The 16,394-nt window shown below is 32.4% G+C and overlaps 1 protein-coding gene across 1 annotated transcript; it reads left to right on the top strand.

The window, feature by feature from the left end:
- Window positions 1–9,133: 9,133 nt before the first annotated feature.
- On the top strand, window positions 9,134–13,215 carry LOC139529871 (macrophage mannose receptor 1-like). Its single transcript, XM_071325808.1, has one exon. It carries the CDS (start codon window positions 11,223–11,225, stop codon window positions 12,315–12,317), a length of 1,095 nt encoding a protein of 364 aa, XP_071181909.1. The 5' UTR covers window positions 9,134–11,222; the 3' UTR covers window positions 12,318–13,215.
- The last annotated feature ends 3,179 nt before the right edge of the window (window positions 13,216–16,394 follow it).

Below are 16,394 nucleotides of genomic sequence, written 5' to 3' on the forward strand. Positions count from 1 at the left end.
ATAAGTAGAACGACGATATTTGCTAAATAATATCGAGGTAGGAGTGTAGAAGAGTTAGATTACCTAGATATTGTCTTGAGTGTGGGGTGTAGCGCGCTTATATTTATTTTCAGTTATCCTCCTTCTTCTCGTATCACTAGACTGGTGTTGATTTTAATTTTTATTAATGATCTTCCTTTGTCTAATCCGAATCATAACAGCGATTTATGTGATGATGATAGCACCATATCAGTCTTTGGACAAAACAAAAGTTGCATCAGTCAAATACTTAATACGGTTTTACAAGATATTTTTCGCTGGTGTGATGAAAATAAAATGGCTGTAAATGTATTTAAAACGAAAGCTACATGTATATGCAATGGATCTAAACAAAAGCTTTCCGTTACATCAAATGAAAACATTAATCTTGCTTGATATGAACACCAATTTATAGAAAGTACATGTGAAAAGGTTCTAGTTGTTTTTATTGATGCATCTCTATCTTAGTCTTCTCATATCGATTATATAATCAAACAAGTTAACTCTTCTTTAGATTTACTTAAAAAGAATAAAGAAATATTTAGATCACAAAGCTTGAAAAAATGAACTATAACGCTTACGTTTTACCTCACTTAGATTAGTGTTGTTCAATATGGGGATCTGTAAAAAATTTCTAATAGATAGTTTACTAAAACTGCAAATAAGGGCAGCACGAATAATCTTAGACGAACATGATTACACCAAACCTTCAAGAGAATTATTTCACGAATGTAACAATATGTGCGTATTACACAAAGAATACTTTTTTCACAAATCATTACTAATGTGTAAGGCAAAACATGGCTTAATTCCAGAATATATGTCCAGTCATATTGTATCAGCTTCTTCAAACCAAAAATATAATATGAGATTTTCATCCTCAGATAATTTTATAATTCCAAAACCGAATACAGAGTTGTATAAGTCTAGTTTCTCGTACACTGGACCTAAAGTGTGGAATGCTCTTCCTAATTCAAACAAAAAATCAAATACAGTATCAGAATTTAAACATAAATACAAACCTCAAATCTATGTACTTTTAATATTATCATCATATTTGTACTGTAATGCCATATCATAATTATTTATGTATTTTAAATAGTATATAATCTTTATTTATCATGGTTATTGGTGCATTGTTTATTTGTAATGTAATTATTATTGTATTAAGAGAGCCTTATTGAAAATTTGTGTAATCCAAATGAGTTATTCTCTCTAAATAAAGATATAATCATTATTATTATTATTTTTATCATTATTATCACGGCTTTGAGACGAAGGCAGGCATTTTAGCGACGTCGCACTGTCTGTGGAAAGTTATCAGCGACGTCACATTGTGTGAGGAGACGTTATCAAACTTGCTTTTGTCAAATGGAAAACCATAATAGGGAGGGTGAAAAGACCAGTTATAGAACGATAAACAGATAATCGAATTTTATATATAATTTCGTAAATATATCGTAAAAATCATCCGCTAGACACAATGTGACGCTTTTCGGCGCGTTCGCTGCGCTCAATTGCATAAAAGGTTCACATTATTGCTCGACCTGACATTTTACGATAACAATGTGTAGAAAACCCGATAATCGATACTTATCAAATCAGGAGTGTAGCAAGCAGAGCTTTTTACAGAATATTAAGTCAGTGTTATAGCACACACAGATATATTAGAGAATATAAAGTAAAGAGTGTAAGTAAGGTGTGTGTAGCACTTAAGATTTATTAGAAAATATTAAGGAAGGAATGTAGCACGTGAGATTCATTAGTGAATTTCAATGAAGGAGTGTAGCACATGAGATGTATTATTAGTTACATGGTGTGTTAGTGACTAAATACGATATATATATGGCGTCTTTAAAATTTTTATTGGCTGAGAGAGCTCGAATCCCCATATGAAATTTACTCGCCCATATATATCGTATTAGGTCACTAGCACACTAGCTATATATATAGATAACGTATGTTGCTTACTGGCTATCTTAGCATGTGATATTTCGAAGAGTGGAATATCAAAGTGATCAATTTACTGATAATACTGAGTAAGACGTGTAGAACAGTGACATTAACTAGAGATTACCTTGAGTACAAAGTGTAGCAAGAAGAGATTTACTGAACGTTATATAGGAAATAGTCTAGCACGTATTACTAGAAAAAATATCAAGTAAGGAGTGTAGAACGATGATATTAATAAGCGATTACTAAGTCAGTAGTGTAAGACGGAACACTTTACTACACAATATCAAGGTAGACTTGTAACACAGTAAAGGTTTTCTTGAAAATATCATTTACGGAGCGTCTACGTAGAGATTTATCAGAGAATATCCTGGGTTATTAAACTAAATGATAAGATAAGGTTTGATAAAAGAGAAACGAAAGATACCAAAGGGACAGTCAACCTCATAAATCGAAAACATACTGACAACGCCATGGCTAAAAATGAAAAAAAAAAAAACAAACAGAAAAACAATAGTACACATGACACAACATAGAAAACTAAAGAATAAACAACACGAACCCCACCAAAAACTAGGGGTGATCTCAGGTGCTCCGGAAGGGTAAGCAGATCCTGCTCCACATGTGGCACCCGTCGTACGCGTGTTGCTTATGTGATTACAAATCCGGTAAATAGTCTAATTCGGTAGGTCACATTCATGAAAGGGAAGGGGTTTTGTCTTATATTTCAGCATTTTGTACTGCAAAATGAATAACGAAAAACTATTTAAGAATTGACATGTGCGTACAAACATTGGTATAATTGCCATTGGTACAAGTTTGTATTAAAGTCAAACAAATAAAAGCACTAAACACGGAAACTATTACGAACCGACGGGCACTAGTGATTTCAACAGTAAAGCTGCTCCTTCTTACTGTTAATCTAACGGATCTGCATCATTACATCTTTCTAATTTTATGAATATGAATAATACCAATTTTGGATTTATTTACGCATTTGTTAACATTACACGTAAAACATGAAAGTAGTTTTACAAAGTAACATATTTTTTTTTTTAATTTTCATTTTTTATTGAAATCTTTACATTTTTTAGTAATAAAAACATCGAACACCGGTACCTTATCCCGGCCTCGTTAATGTTAGCAATAGATCATGTAAATAGATATGTGTTAGTATTTGTTAGTTCATTCTATAAAAAAAAGATATCAGCTGTAGTTACAATATCATACCATATTTTTCATTTGCATTAAAAAATAACATAATAAAAGTTCAAAAATAAGGACCACGAATAATTGTATTCATCATATTACAAAAAAACATTTTAACAAACATACAGATATTCAAGTTTTTATAGGTTTTTTTTTAAGAATGGAAATTTTGAGAAAAAAATAAGTTAAATGAACAAAATTTAAAATAATAAAAAAAAAAGATAAAGATGAAAACAGAAAAAAAAAAAAAGAAATATATTGTTCTGATGAATATTTTTTATGTAACTTTTTTGTTGACAAACAATTTTGACATATAATGTACAAATCATTGTAATAAAATTATATGAATAAAACATTCATATACACATTTTTTTTATAATTTTGAAATAATTTCTCCAATGATTTGCATGAATATGTATCGAACAGACAAAAATACATTAAACATATGTTGTCTTTTTGCATCCCCATTATTCTGTTTTTGATCTTTAAAAAACTACAAATTGACCTTAAATTAAGGTTTCCCTCATCTTATCCAAGAACATGATGTCCCCTTCTTCGTCATAAAGATATTCTATATATGATTGTCGTTGTATGATTTTTAACATCACTAATGGAAGCCCCCTTGATGGAATGTCTTCATGTAAAACTAGAAACAACATTTTCTTCTCCCCTAGAGTAAATAATTTCCAATCTCGTCATATTGAATTCAAACATACAGTAATACGAATCAAGAAATGCCTTGGCGGTTATACAAATAGTGTTCTTGCTATCACGATAAGCATTCGTTATGTTCAGAGTGATGTCTTCACCAGGAATAAAGCCTCGCTGGTGAATGCATAGGTTTTTTACTTCCATTTCCCTCTAGATTTGGAATGCATTCGTTGAGATCTCACAAAGATGTTTAACCCCGCCGCATTTTTGCGCCTGTCCCAAGTCAGGAGCCTCTGGCCTTTGTTAGACTTGTATTATTTTTATATTAGTTTCTTGTGTACAATTTGGAAATTAGTATGGCGTTCATTATCACTGAACTAGTATATATTTGTTTAGGGGCCAGCTGAAGGACGCCTCCGGGTGCGGGAATTTCTCGCTACATTGAAGACCTGTTGGTGACCTTCTGCTGTTGTTTTTTATTTGGTCGGGTTGTTGTCTCTTTGACACATTTCTCATTTCCATTCTCAATTTTAGTTGATAATGAAATTCTGTTCTCTGTCGGCATACGAAATGAATGCGTCATACGCTATAAAAAAAGAAGATGTGGTATGATTGCCAATTAGACAACTATCCACAAAAGATCAAAATGACAAAAACATTAACAACTATAGATCACCGTAAGGCCTTCAACAATGAGCAAAGCCCATACCGCATAGTCAGCTATAAAGGGCCCCGATAAGACAATGTAAAACAATTCAAACGAGAAAACTAACAGCCTTATTTATGTAAAAAGATTAAAGAAGTATATTTTATATGATCAATGCAAATAAGCATATTTACAAGGCAATACGATATGAGACTTCCTACTTTATATCGGCCTGTTTGATTTTTTTAAATTCGAGCGTTACTGATAAGTCGTTTGTAGACGCATCGCGCCATCTTGCGTACTAAAATTTTCGGCTAATTGCGGCTAACAGTGGGTATCGGTATGATGAGTTCATATTCTATTATTAGAATCTTTATAGGGCGTTGTCAAAGTGAAAGCTTCCGGGCTTCATAAACAATGTACTTCGGGTAACGCTTTCACACCCCATTGAAGTTACAAAACGAAGCATTCAATTCTTAAATACAAGGTCTAAATTTATTGATCTATACATTTATTACAGTAAAAAGATGAAATTAGGAGATTTGTAGAAAAAGAAGATGTTATATGATTGCCAATGAGACAACTCACCCCAAAAGACCAACTGACTCAGACATGAACAGCTACAGGAAACCGTATGGCCTTTTACTATGAGCAGAGCCCATGTCGCATTGTCAGCTATACAATTCCCCGAAATCACAAATGTAAAACATTTGAAACGAAAAAATTAACAGCACAATTCATGTATCCAAAAATGTACGAAAACAAAAAGCGACAAACGACAATCACTGTGGTTTTCAAGACATATCTGTTGTTTTTCGAAAAAATTGTCTTGTTTTGTCAACACTTAGTCCCTACCGGGTCCGTTTCCTAAACCCATTTCGGAACCTTAAATCAAGACTTAGGACAGGCCAATGTAATTTTTGGCAGAGTAAAACTAGTTTTGTAATGTCTATACTATCTACCATGTATATTTGAGAGTAAAGCTCTTCTATAAAAGCATGCAAAACAAAACTTTGATTTACGTGCTTGCTATGTTTGCACACAATAGGTAGGTGGAGTTTCAGTCTGTTTAACATATACTGGCACTTGATTAGACAACATAAATTGACACAAAATGAAGTTAATGTTTAATGTCCAATCAAATTCTAGTATATAGCAAACAGACTGAAAAAGACTATATACCTGTTGTTTACAAAAATCCAAACAAACATAGCAAATAAGTTTGTTAAAGGTCTGCTTTGCATGCTTTGATAGAAGAGCTGTCGTGATGTAAATAAAAACAGTTGCAGGCACATTGTCTAATTTTTAAAGTCATAAGAAACCTCAAATTAAAAAAAAAATGCGTATGTTTTTTATAACTCAATGGATAGTTTTCATTATAATACTTATGTCCATATAATTTTTTCTGAAGAAAATTCTTTATTTGTTCATATTTAGAAGAAGTTTACTTTATTTTAATTGCTTCCATCCAGGAAGCAATATCCCGACATATTTTCCGTATGCAAAATGACCTCAGTTCGACCCATCTCGTAAAAATCCGGTGATGGCAATCAACATTGATGTCCTTAAAATAAACTATTATCTGATTGAACATGTTTTAAAACACTTGCTCAATATCCATGCCTTTTTGTTGATTGTTGACAAACAGATGACAATCGTGAAACGTCGGCTTCAAAACACGAACTTTAATTACCTGTCATATTTTCACAACAACAGAGACAGATTGAAAAACATTTGACGATTATACCAAATTTTTGCCCCAAAAAAATGATAAAATCGTGCACATGAGACTAAGTTTATGATGTTTGTATGCATTGGTTCAATAATTAGAATATCATCATTTTTCACCGGTCACTTGTTTATTGTGACTTTAACAGAAAGCTTCAAACATATCCAGAAATTATAATGTGCGTCTGCGATTGTCTGTTCGCAATTCAAGACCAGATGCTTCTTGAGGATAAATGTCATCGGCTTTAAATCCGACAATCTCAGTAAGACAATAACTAGACTACTAAACATCTATTAAACGGGTATTCGTATTTGTTACAGAAAAGGTGAGGTGACTACAATATGACACCATCTTATGGTGTTTAAATATCTCAACTTCTTTGATTCGCTCGTGTATTTAACGAGGTATTTTTTAATGAAAGAGACTCTGTACATATTGCTGAAAAAATATTACACCGGAATTTTCAATATCCTTATATAAGTAAATTATATACTTAATGTTATCATCAATACAAGTAGCTCATTCGTAAATATAAATTAATATGCAGACATCTTTATTGTTTACACAAAAATATCAACATTCATCTCAAAAGTTAACAACACCTTTAAACAGACGTATACAGAAGTGATATAGTTACGATAATGTTGTCAGGTCATTCATGATGACATATTTAAGTAATAATATTGATTTTTTTAAAAGATTTTTTCCAACTTATTCTAAAACTAGTTTTGGCATGCTACGGGTAATGGTCTTCTCGTGTATTTTAAGATGGTATGTTTCTTAACCCCTAACGGAATGAGTGATTTTGGTTCATTCTCATATGATAAAGATCATTTTTTCAATTATTTAACTGATGTCTGTAGTTGGCATGTCAGTAACTGGTAGTAGTTGTATATTTTGTTTATATTTCATGCTCTGTAACCATGTTTTTTAGTTAATGAGAATAAAGATCTATCTATCTATAAGTTCTTTATTATTTTTGTATTTTTCATTTTGCTTAGATATCTCAGTTACCTATTCTTACATCGTATTCGGACTTCCTTTTAAACATTAGTTTTACTCTGTGTATAATGTGTGTTTTTTTATTCGATATTGGCTAGATGTATAGGGGAGGGTTGAATTCCCACGAAAATTTAAAACCCTGCTGAAAAAAGTTGTAGCCTCTGGCGTATGCTATTTTTGTAAGTTGTTTTTTTCTTTTTTTTTCATTTATATGTTTTGTAGATTAGTATGAAGTCCATTTCCACTGAACTATTTCAAATTATTATAGGGGCAGTTAATGCCCACCTAAGGGTGAGGGATTTGCTCGCGTCAATGAAGACACATTGGTGGCCTCCGGCTGTTATCTTATCTTAAGCCGGGTTGTGTCTTTGACATATTCCCCAATCCCATTCTCAATTGTATTTCAAACTAAGCCAAACGAAAGGCGAAAAATACCAAAGGGACATTTAAACTCATACGTCGAAAGCAAACTGATAAGTCCATTGCTAAAAAATAAAAAGACCAACTTACAAATAATTGTTCCCAAAAAACAGCGTAAAAACAAAACCCTAACAACACGAACCTCACCAAAATCTAGGGTATCGGTAATATCTGTTTCTCCAGAACGTTAAGCTGAATCGGTTTCACATTTTGCACCCGACATGTTGTTCATGTTAGTAAAGACCTGGTAATACTATTAAGTCTTATTCGGTAAGTCACATTTGGGTGAAAGGGATGCGAGTGTAGTTATATAACTGTGAAACGGATATATGGATTGTACAGGCAAACTAGTATTGTGCAAATACTAGATGAAGATGAAATTATAGGGTGGAAGACACATCGGTGGCCTTCTGATGTTATCTGCTCTTTGGTACGGTTATTGTCTCTTTGACACATTTCCAATTTTCATTCTCAAATACCTGTTTTTGACATGTTCGTAGAAATATTATTTTATATGCCTGCCATTCGAAATATTTTCGTACATTCCTTAGGAATAGGTTTGACTTTTTTCGATTTTGACATTCAACACCGAAAAAAATTATTCCTTTAATTATCCCATAATGATCATATCATCTCAAAAATAATTATTCACACATCACTTCTGAATACAATTCGATTAAAGATGCACAAGTGATTGGGTTTTACTTTTTTTTTGGGGGGGGGCTAGTTTTACAAATGTGACATATCAAATTACACCTATAGATTTTTTTCAGCTTTTCTGCAGTATATATATAATATACTTGACATTTCACAATACGTCAAAGCAATTTTTTCTTGCTGCAATGTTGGGTTTTTTTCATCAAATTTTGATATATTACTCCATATCATTCTTATTGATAATCAATATAAGTTCACATAATGGTCACAAATCTTTACGTCATATTGTCTGCTTATCTTTTTATAGAACAGGAGCTGGTTTAAAAAAGCTATCCTGTCATAAGACATGTACACATGAAGAGATGTCTTAGATTATGTCTAATGACCCTTTTATGACTATCAAAGGACATATCTCAAACCTTGTCTCGAAGCGGTCTTATGATGATTTTTGAAACGTTATCCTAACCATGTCTCAAATTCTTTAAATTTTCAAATGAAATCATAATCTTTTAGTAAGTTTAATTGAAGTCTGGAGCTGGCATGTCAGTTAACTGTTAGAAGTCTGTTGTTATTTATGTATTATTGTCATTTTGTTTATTTTCTTTGGTTACATCTTCTGACATCAGAGTCGGACTTCTCTTGAACTGAATTTTAATGTGCGTGTTGTTATGCATTTACTTTTCTACATTGGCTAGAGGTATAGGGGGAGGGTTGAGATCTCACAAATATGCTTAAACCCGCCGCATTTTGCGCCTGTCCCAAGTCAGGAGCCTCTGGCCTTTGTTAGTCTTGTATTATTTTAATTTTGGTTTCTTGTGTACAATTTGTAAATTAGTATGGCGCTCATTATCACTGAACTAGTATATATTTGTTTAGGGGCCAGCTGAAGGACGCCTCCGGGTGCGGGAATTTCTCGCTACATTGAAGACCTGTTGGTGACCTTCTGTTGTTGTTTTTTTCTACGGTCGGGTTGTTGTATCTTTAACACATTCCCCATTTCCATTCTCAATTTTATTATGGAAAAACATAGATTCACAGGAAAATGTATTTACATATAGTATGTCTTTCACATAAATTACTAAACGTATTGATTGATTTAATAGGTTGATATTCAATTATTTAAAAAATTGAGTGCAATTATATCAATAATCTATAAATAATACATCAATATATATAATATTTATCAAAGGTACCAGAATTATAATTAAGTACGCCAGACGCGCGTTTCGTCTACATAATACTCACCAGTGACGTTCATATCAAAATATGTATAAAGCCAAACATGTGTAAAGTTGAAGAGCATTGAGGTACAACATTCCAAAAAGTTGTGCCGAATACGACTTAGGTAATCTATAAGCAATTCTTAAATGTAAAATTAAGAAAAAGGAGTGAAATTATGACATTTTTCTATTGTACAAGCGAGTGGAATTCAAAACGTTCAATGTTGACGTTGACGTCTGAAGTCTTGAACTATGTGTCATATGATGAACCTCTATTTTAATGTCACACTACTTTGGTCCTTATAATACTTCCTGTCATTGTTAATACTACGTCTGAGACTCATCTACAAGTACTCCGTCATCGGGGTTAGCAGGCTGCCAAGCTGACTAATCTGACACTGAGAGTAGCTGTTGTAGAGTATAGAATGTAAAGAAACGATAAAAAAGTAAAAATAACAAAAACAACTTAACAAAACTAAGATGGCGGTCTACCAAAATTGCGTCATCCACATGTTCCTCACCCACTGTAGAAAATAACAAAACGCTCACCTTACACCTTCGAGCACAGATCCGTCAATTGATCTCTAAATATTTATGTATAAGCAGGAAAAGTAGAATAGATAATTAAATAATAAGACACTTTGCAAATTAAAAGAAATAGTGTAATTTATATAAATAAATGTATAACTATAATAAGACCATAATGAGACACCTCTCGTGTAGTCCTAAATTTAGCACTAACTGAAAAAGATGTCCGTAGACACCGTTGACACTGGCAACGAAATTGAATCAATCTCAAAAAGACCTATTCGCGTTTAGACTGAACAAGCACGATCGATCGTTCGATCGATCTTATTTAATCCAATTAGTTTTTTACACTACAACATAAAAAGAATCGGTCTGACCTTTATTTTCCTATCTAAATATAACAAACACCTGAAAAAAGATCGATCGCGATCGATCTCAGCGTTTATACCAAAAAAACGATCGATTTAAATAAGATCGATCTTTTTAAAACCACCTCCAGTGGTAGACTTTTTAAATCCGATTAAAGATCAATCTTACCCGTTTACAGTGAACCAATGATCGATTTCAAAAAGATCGATTTTAAGATTTATCTTTTTTGTCAGTGTAAACGGGGTCTAATTGAGGACTACATTGTGGAACCCTCTTAAGACAAATATGTGTCGTAAGACCATCCTAAGACATGTCTTAGTTCTAAAACAGTTTCTTGAAACAAGCCCCATGTGCTCCGTCTTTTCAAGATGTTACAGGGTTCTGAGATTATAATTCTCCATTTATTTTACTTTAACTTTGTTTTAAAATAAAAAAAAAATTATGTCTGTGATATGGAAGATTTCTATGTACATATAGTATTATTTATAAAAACAAATAAAGGTTTTCCTCTCACACGTCCTCAACAATTATATTTCAATTTTTGTAAAGCTTGAAAAATATAATTTTGTCTTTGGAAATAGTTTTTGTTTGAATCAATTATTCCTTGTCTCGTATGTGTATAACTACACCTCTTTTCATTTCATGTTTTTACAACATAAACATGTAGGACAAACAAATGAATTTCACATCATGTTTCACTTTTTATTAATAGTTTTCTCAATAATCTAGAATCACGGAAATCCTCTTTATCTGTGTACATCATTTAAAAGGTAGGATTCAAACGTTTGCTCAAAGTTTTATTTAATGTATACCAAGCATAATGATTATAACGCAATCTAACCCCGATGAAACGTATACAATGTGTGATACTAGCAGTATGGATCAGCATATCTATCTAGATTTTGACAGTAAACCCGACATTAAGAAGAGTAACCGTCCATTTCTGAAACGTTCTGCAAAACGAATTATATTATGCGCTATTGTCATTGTCACGACAGCTGTTCTATCATCAGGACTTACATTTGCTGTTCTGTATTTTAATGGTAACTATAATTCAGAGGGAAAACATCAGTCTTCTGTGGTAAACATAAGTCGGTCGTGCGAAAACTTGAATTTTCGTGTAACATCTGTAGGAACCCGTTGTCCTTTTGATTGGTATAACAATGGCGCTGCTTGTTATCTGATACGTCACGAAAAGAGAACATGGTTTCAAGCAAGAGATTTCTGCCGAAGCAATGGATCTGATCTAGTTAGTTTCCATAGCAAAGCTGAAGTTGATTCGCTTCCGAAAAACCAATTAAAAGAAGAACCGTATTGGACTGGATTGAATGAGATTGATCATAAAGGTACATTTAAATGGAGCGATGGGACTCCGCTTGATTATAAAAATTGGAACTTATACGAACCGAACCATTGGAACAACTTTGAACATTGTGTCGAAATGGAGCACTTCACTCACAGAAAATGGAATGATGGTAATTGCTATGTTTCACAAAGTTTTATCTGTAAATTGAGTCTTACTGACAAATGTGGGAACGGCAATTGGTATCTACACAATGGATCGTGTTACCTGTTTAATCCGTCTGATGACACGAAGCTGTCATGGGCTGCCGCTCGCCAATTTTGTCTACGAAAGGGTGCAGATTTAATCAGCATTGGTTCGGATAATGAATTTTCATTTGTTCTGAGTCAAGCTTTTCAATTATCTACGTCACGCAAATGGATAGGACTAAATGATTTGACTTTGATTGGCGAATATAAATGGCTCGACGGAACTGTTTCAAAAAATCTAACATGGGCCAATGGAGAACCAAACGATAAAAATGAACATTGTGTCTTCTTTGGAAGACTTGGTAATATTTATGATCATGACTGTGCAACACTGAATGGGTATATTTGTGAGAAAGTTTTGTGAATTTCATTAAATATTTTTTTAGAGATTCGTTTTAGATCTCACAAATTTTAACAAACACTCATGAACGGCTTATAATTTGGTATGTAAGATGCGTGATTTATCTATAATGCGTAACTATTTTGAATGTGGTAAATTCGATGATTTTTTTATTAATTTATTTTGCGTTTAATGTTAATAATCAATTAACATTACTTATATGTGTGTACTTTATTTCCCTACGGTAAAATACGGATTGTTTACAAAGAAAAAGAGTGTTGTCCTCGAAACTCGATAACCATTGTTTAAGACGCAGTCTTGTGATTAACAGATCCACTATGCCTCCAGGAATAAACAAATTTTCAAACTCGGAGTCGAAAGTTCCTTTTTTGTATTTTTTTTTTTGTGCTTTTCATGCGACCGTACTTCTTAAGAAAACATTCATCGACTTTTCTGGTTTGATTTTTAAAAACGACGCTTTTTTTCATTCAAATAGATTTATTTATTCAGCATATACTTTTTATCAATCAATTTACATGCTGTGCAGAAGAAAAAAAAACCAGAAAAATCGGTCTATATTATTTCACTCTCTGCACATGAAATTAAAATTGTAATGAAAAACTGGAACTTGGACCTAAAATCAATTCAACATTTTCGAAAATAACGAAAGAAATATTATAGAAAGATGATTAAGTACCTGATTTGTAGGCAAAAATATGTATGTCTTACTAAATAGATGAGGCTTGAATTACAATGTTTAGACATATACTTTAGGTGATTTTCGATAAACTTTCATGCATTTTGGCACAATTTTGCTTTAAAAAAATCTAAGCTTGTAAAATATTTCTAATTGTTTGCTTAATGTGTAATATCATTGTACATAATACATTGATGTTTTGCAATTATTATAGAAAAACTATACATTCGCATATAATGTATTTTTATATATGTTATTTTTATAACTGTATTGTAGAATTAAATTTCTTTTCAAATAAGAGTGATATTGTTTTATTAATGTATGTTTAAATTCATGATAGCTAAACGTCACTGTGTATCAGAATGTATTTAGATTTGTTTGATTTGTCGATGTTTTTACGGTTCTTAACAGATATAATTTGGTCTTTCCTCTCATGCGATTGAATTCTATTGAAATGTGAATATCATCAAACTGGAGGCCATAACTAACAGTTCAACACAATCAACAGTTTCAAAGTATAAAACTATTTGGTATTAAAAATTGAAAACAACACGTAATTAATTTAATGCGTCCAACGCGCTCTTCTAGATTTACTTTCCAAGAACCCTCAAACCAAATATTTGAAATCCATTGATGTATAAGAACCAAAACAGTTGAAGAGCTCAGTCTATACGACCAAAAGTACCTGAAAAATAACCAAATTCATCTAAGATCAACTTTACCTGAGGGAGTTGAAACCTCAGTTTCTTTAAAAAACATAATTTATAAACGGACAATTTTTGAAAGTTTGTTACAAATCATGTCAGTTACGAAGTATTGACCTCTGAGCTAATGATTCCCTGGGTGACTAAACCTCCACCAGCAGAGGTATCGATCAAGTCATGTTAAAAGATGAAAACAGCACGTTATTAATTTTCAGAACCGGAAGCGCTTTTCTGGATTTACCGTAATCAGGAATGCTCAAGGCCGAATATTTGAAAGCCAAAGATGTATAAGAACCGAAACAGTTCAAGAGTTATATGACCAAAAGTACTTAATAATAGCTAAATTCCTCTAATGTCCAATTTGTCTGAGGGAATTGAAACCTCAGTTTCTTTAAAATTTCAAGATTTATAAACGGACAATTCTTGAAAAGTTGTTATAAATATTGTCAGTACCCAAGTATTGACTTCTTGGCTGATGATTCCCTCGGGGACTAATAGTCCACCTGGGTCTTCGCGTCTGCTGATGGACTGATAGTCCCCGAGAGTATCACCAGACCAGTAGCCAGTACTTTGGAACAGTCAAACTCAAAGATCGAAAATCAACTGCCAACGCCATGGCTAAAAAAGTAAAAGACAAACAGACAAATAATAGTACATTAGACAGCACATAGAAAAGTAAAAACTAAGCAATACGAACCCCACAAAAAACCCGAAATGATCTCAGGTGCTCCGAAAGGGTAAGCAGATCATGCTCCAAATCTGGCACCCGTCGTGTTGCTGATATTATCAAAAACCCGTAAATAGTCTTGTTCGGTAGTTCACACTAGATAGGCTTTTGGATTTTGAAATGTTTTGGCCAGGAGCATCACTGAAGAAATATTGATTCACTGATTGTCCAAATGCGCATTTGGTGCAGAATTATTTTTACCGTTTAAGCTATATCAACATATTTCTTTGAGATTCATTTTAGCACAAAACACCACAAACAGTCACAATTTTTGTGACGAATATTTAAACTTGAAATTTATACATGTATATGGAACAAGATCCAAACATTCACACTAATTTTCAGCATATCAGTCCAAAACATGATAGTGACGGTCTTGAAAGACTATTTTCAATTAATGGTATATCAACCACTAGTAACCCGAATTTAACTTGATCGGACAAAAACGTGTTAACGCTATTTAAATGAGATTGATCGTTATTTGATAAAGATTGACAAAAATTAAAAATTATATTTAATTCATTTCAATTTATATCAATTCATTTTAACGCCAGTCAAATAGATTTCTCTGCAGTCGATCAATTGAAATCAAGTTAGTGGTTAGTTGCGTCAAACTAATAGGCCACGCCCCTGTTAAGCTATTTCAAACATGCATTAATTCGTTTTAAACATGGATGAGACCCGGGCTTTTTACAGGTAAATCACTCAAGCAAAACGACCTCGATGTATCTATCGTTTGGGCAGAATCAATTTGCGCCAATTGCAGTTTTTTGTTTCAAACTTTAAATGCGTACAGTCTTAGTAAAGTCGCATGTTTCACAATTTAATCAAGCGAATAAATAATAGGGCGCCCGAATAATACACGTGACATGTTCATATATAAGGAATTAAAATAAAAACATTAAAATATATATGCACACGCGGTTTAAAAATGCAAAACTTGTGAATCTGTTGAAAATAAAATAGTTAGATATATAACATGATTTTGATTTGCTCAAATGCACTAGATCTTTATCGCATATATACATGCGTTTCAAAAATTACCAAGTTCTATGAAAACTCGTGGCATGTAAGTTACGTGTGGTCCTTTGCAACTATTTACAAAACTTTATGTATTCCTGTATATTTACCGTTTCTCTTTTTTCTGTTTTACTATAATAATTCTTTATTCCGTAAGAAAATATACAGCTCATAGGATCAAATACATACACAAATTATACAGTTTACTATATTGTACTCGTATGTAAATGTAGACACGGAAAACTACACAGAAATTATTTATTGTGTACATAATTTAAATCGATGTATTTCATATTTTCGGTATTGACTGTAAAAAGTGCTTGAGTGCAGTATGAGTGAAATACAGAATTAACTCTACCTTTTTTATATTTCTTTATTTGAGGTAAGCTGCTGGCCAAGTTTCACTTATTCTGTCGCAAATCATTTACTTCAATAACCAATCAATTGTATTCTGAAAGAAGTTGATTTGTTCTTTGTACGAATACATGAAATATTTCTCACTGAACGTTATGTTTGCAATCGATGATCAAATACAAATCTACAGTATTTATATGAAAGAGACTTAATTATATATTTTTTTTTATTATTATTCTACATATATTTGAAGGATCGAAATAATCAGTTCTACAAATGGATGTTATTTAAAGACTTGAAATTTTACAATTATCAAGTGCATCCATGAAATTTTTATCGACGCACCAACCTTTTCCCTTTCATCGTGCATAGCTCATTTTCCGATTCACTTAAGGTTTCTAACGATCTTCTTACTTGTTCATTGCATTCTAAAATTAAAATCCTACACAAATTGCAAAAAATTTTATTCTCCGGCTAGACTGCGTAAAAGATAAATATTGTTTTGTTTGTGTATACACAATGTTTTGAAGGCCGATATCCAGTTTGGCTAAAAAAGAATAAATTTGCGCCACAAGTTAATTACGCGATTCTTTTTTTTT

The sequence above is a fragment of the Mytilus edulis genome, chromosome 7, assembly GCF_963676685.1.
Source record: "Mytilus edulis chromosome 7, xbMytEdul2.2, whole genome shotgun sequence".
In the NCBI taxonomy this organism is placed as follows: Eukaryota; Metazoa; Mollusca; class Bivalvia; order Mytilida; family Mytilidae; genus Mytilus; species Mytilus edulis.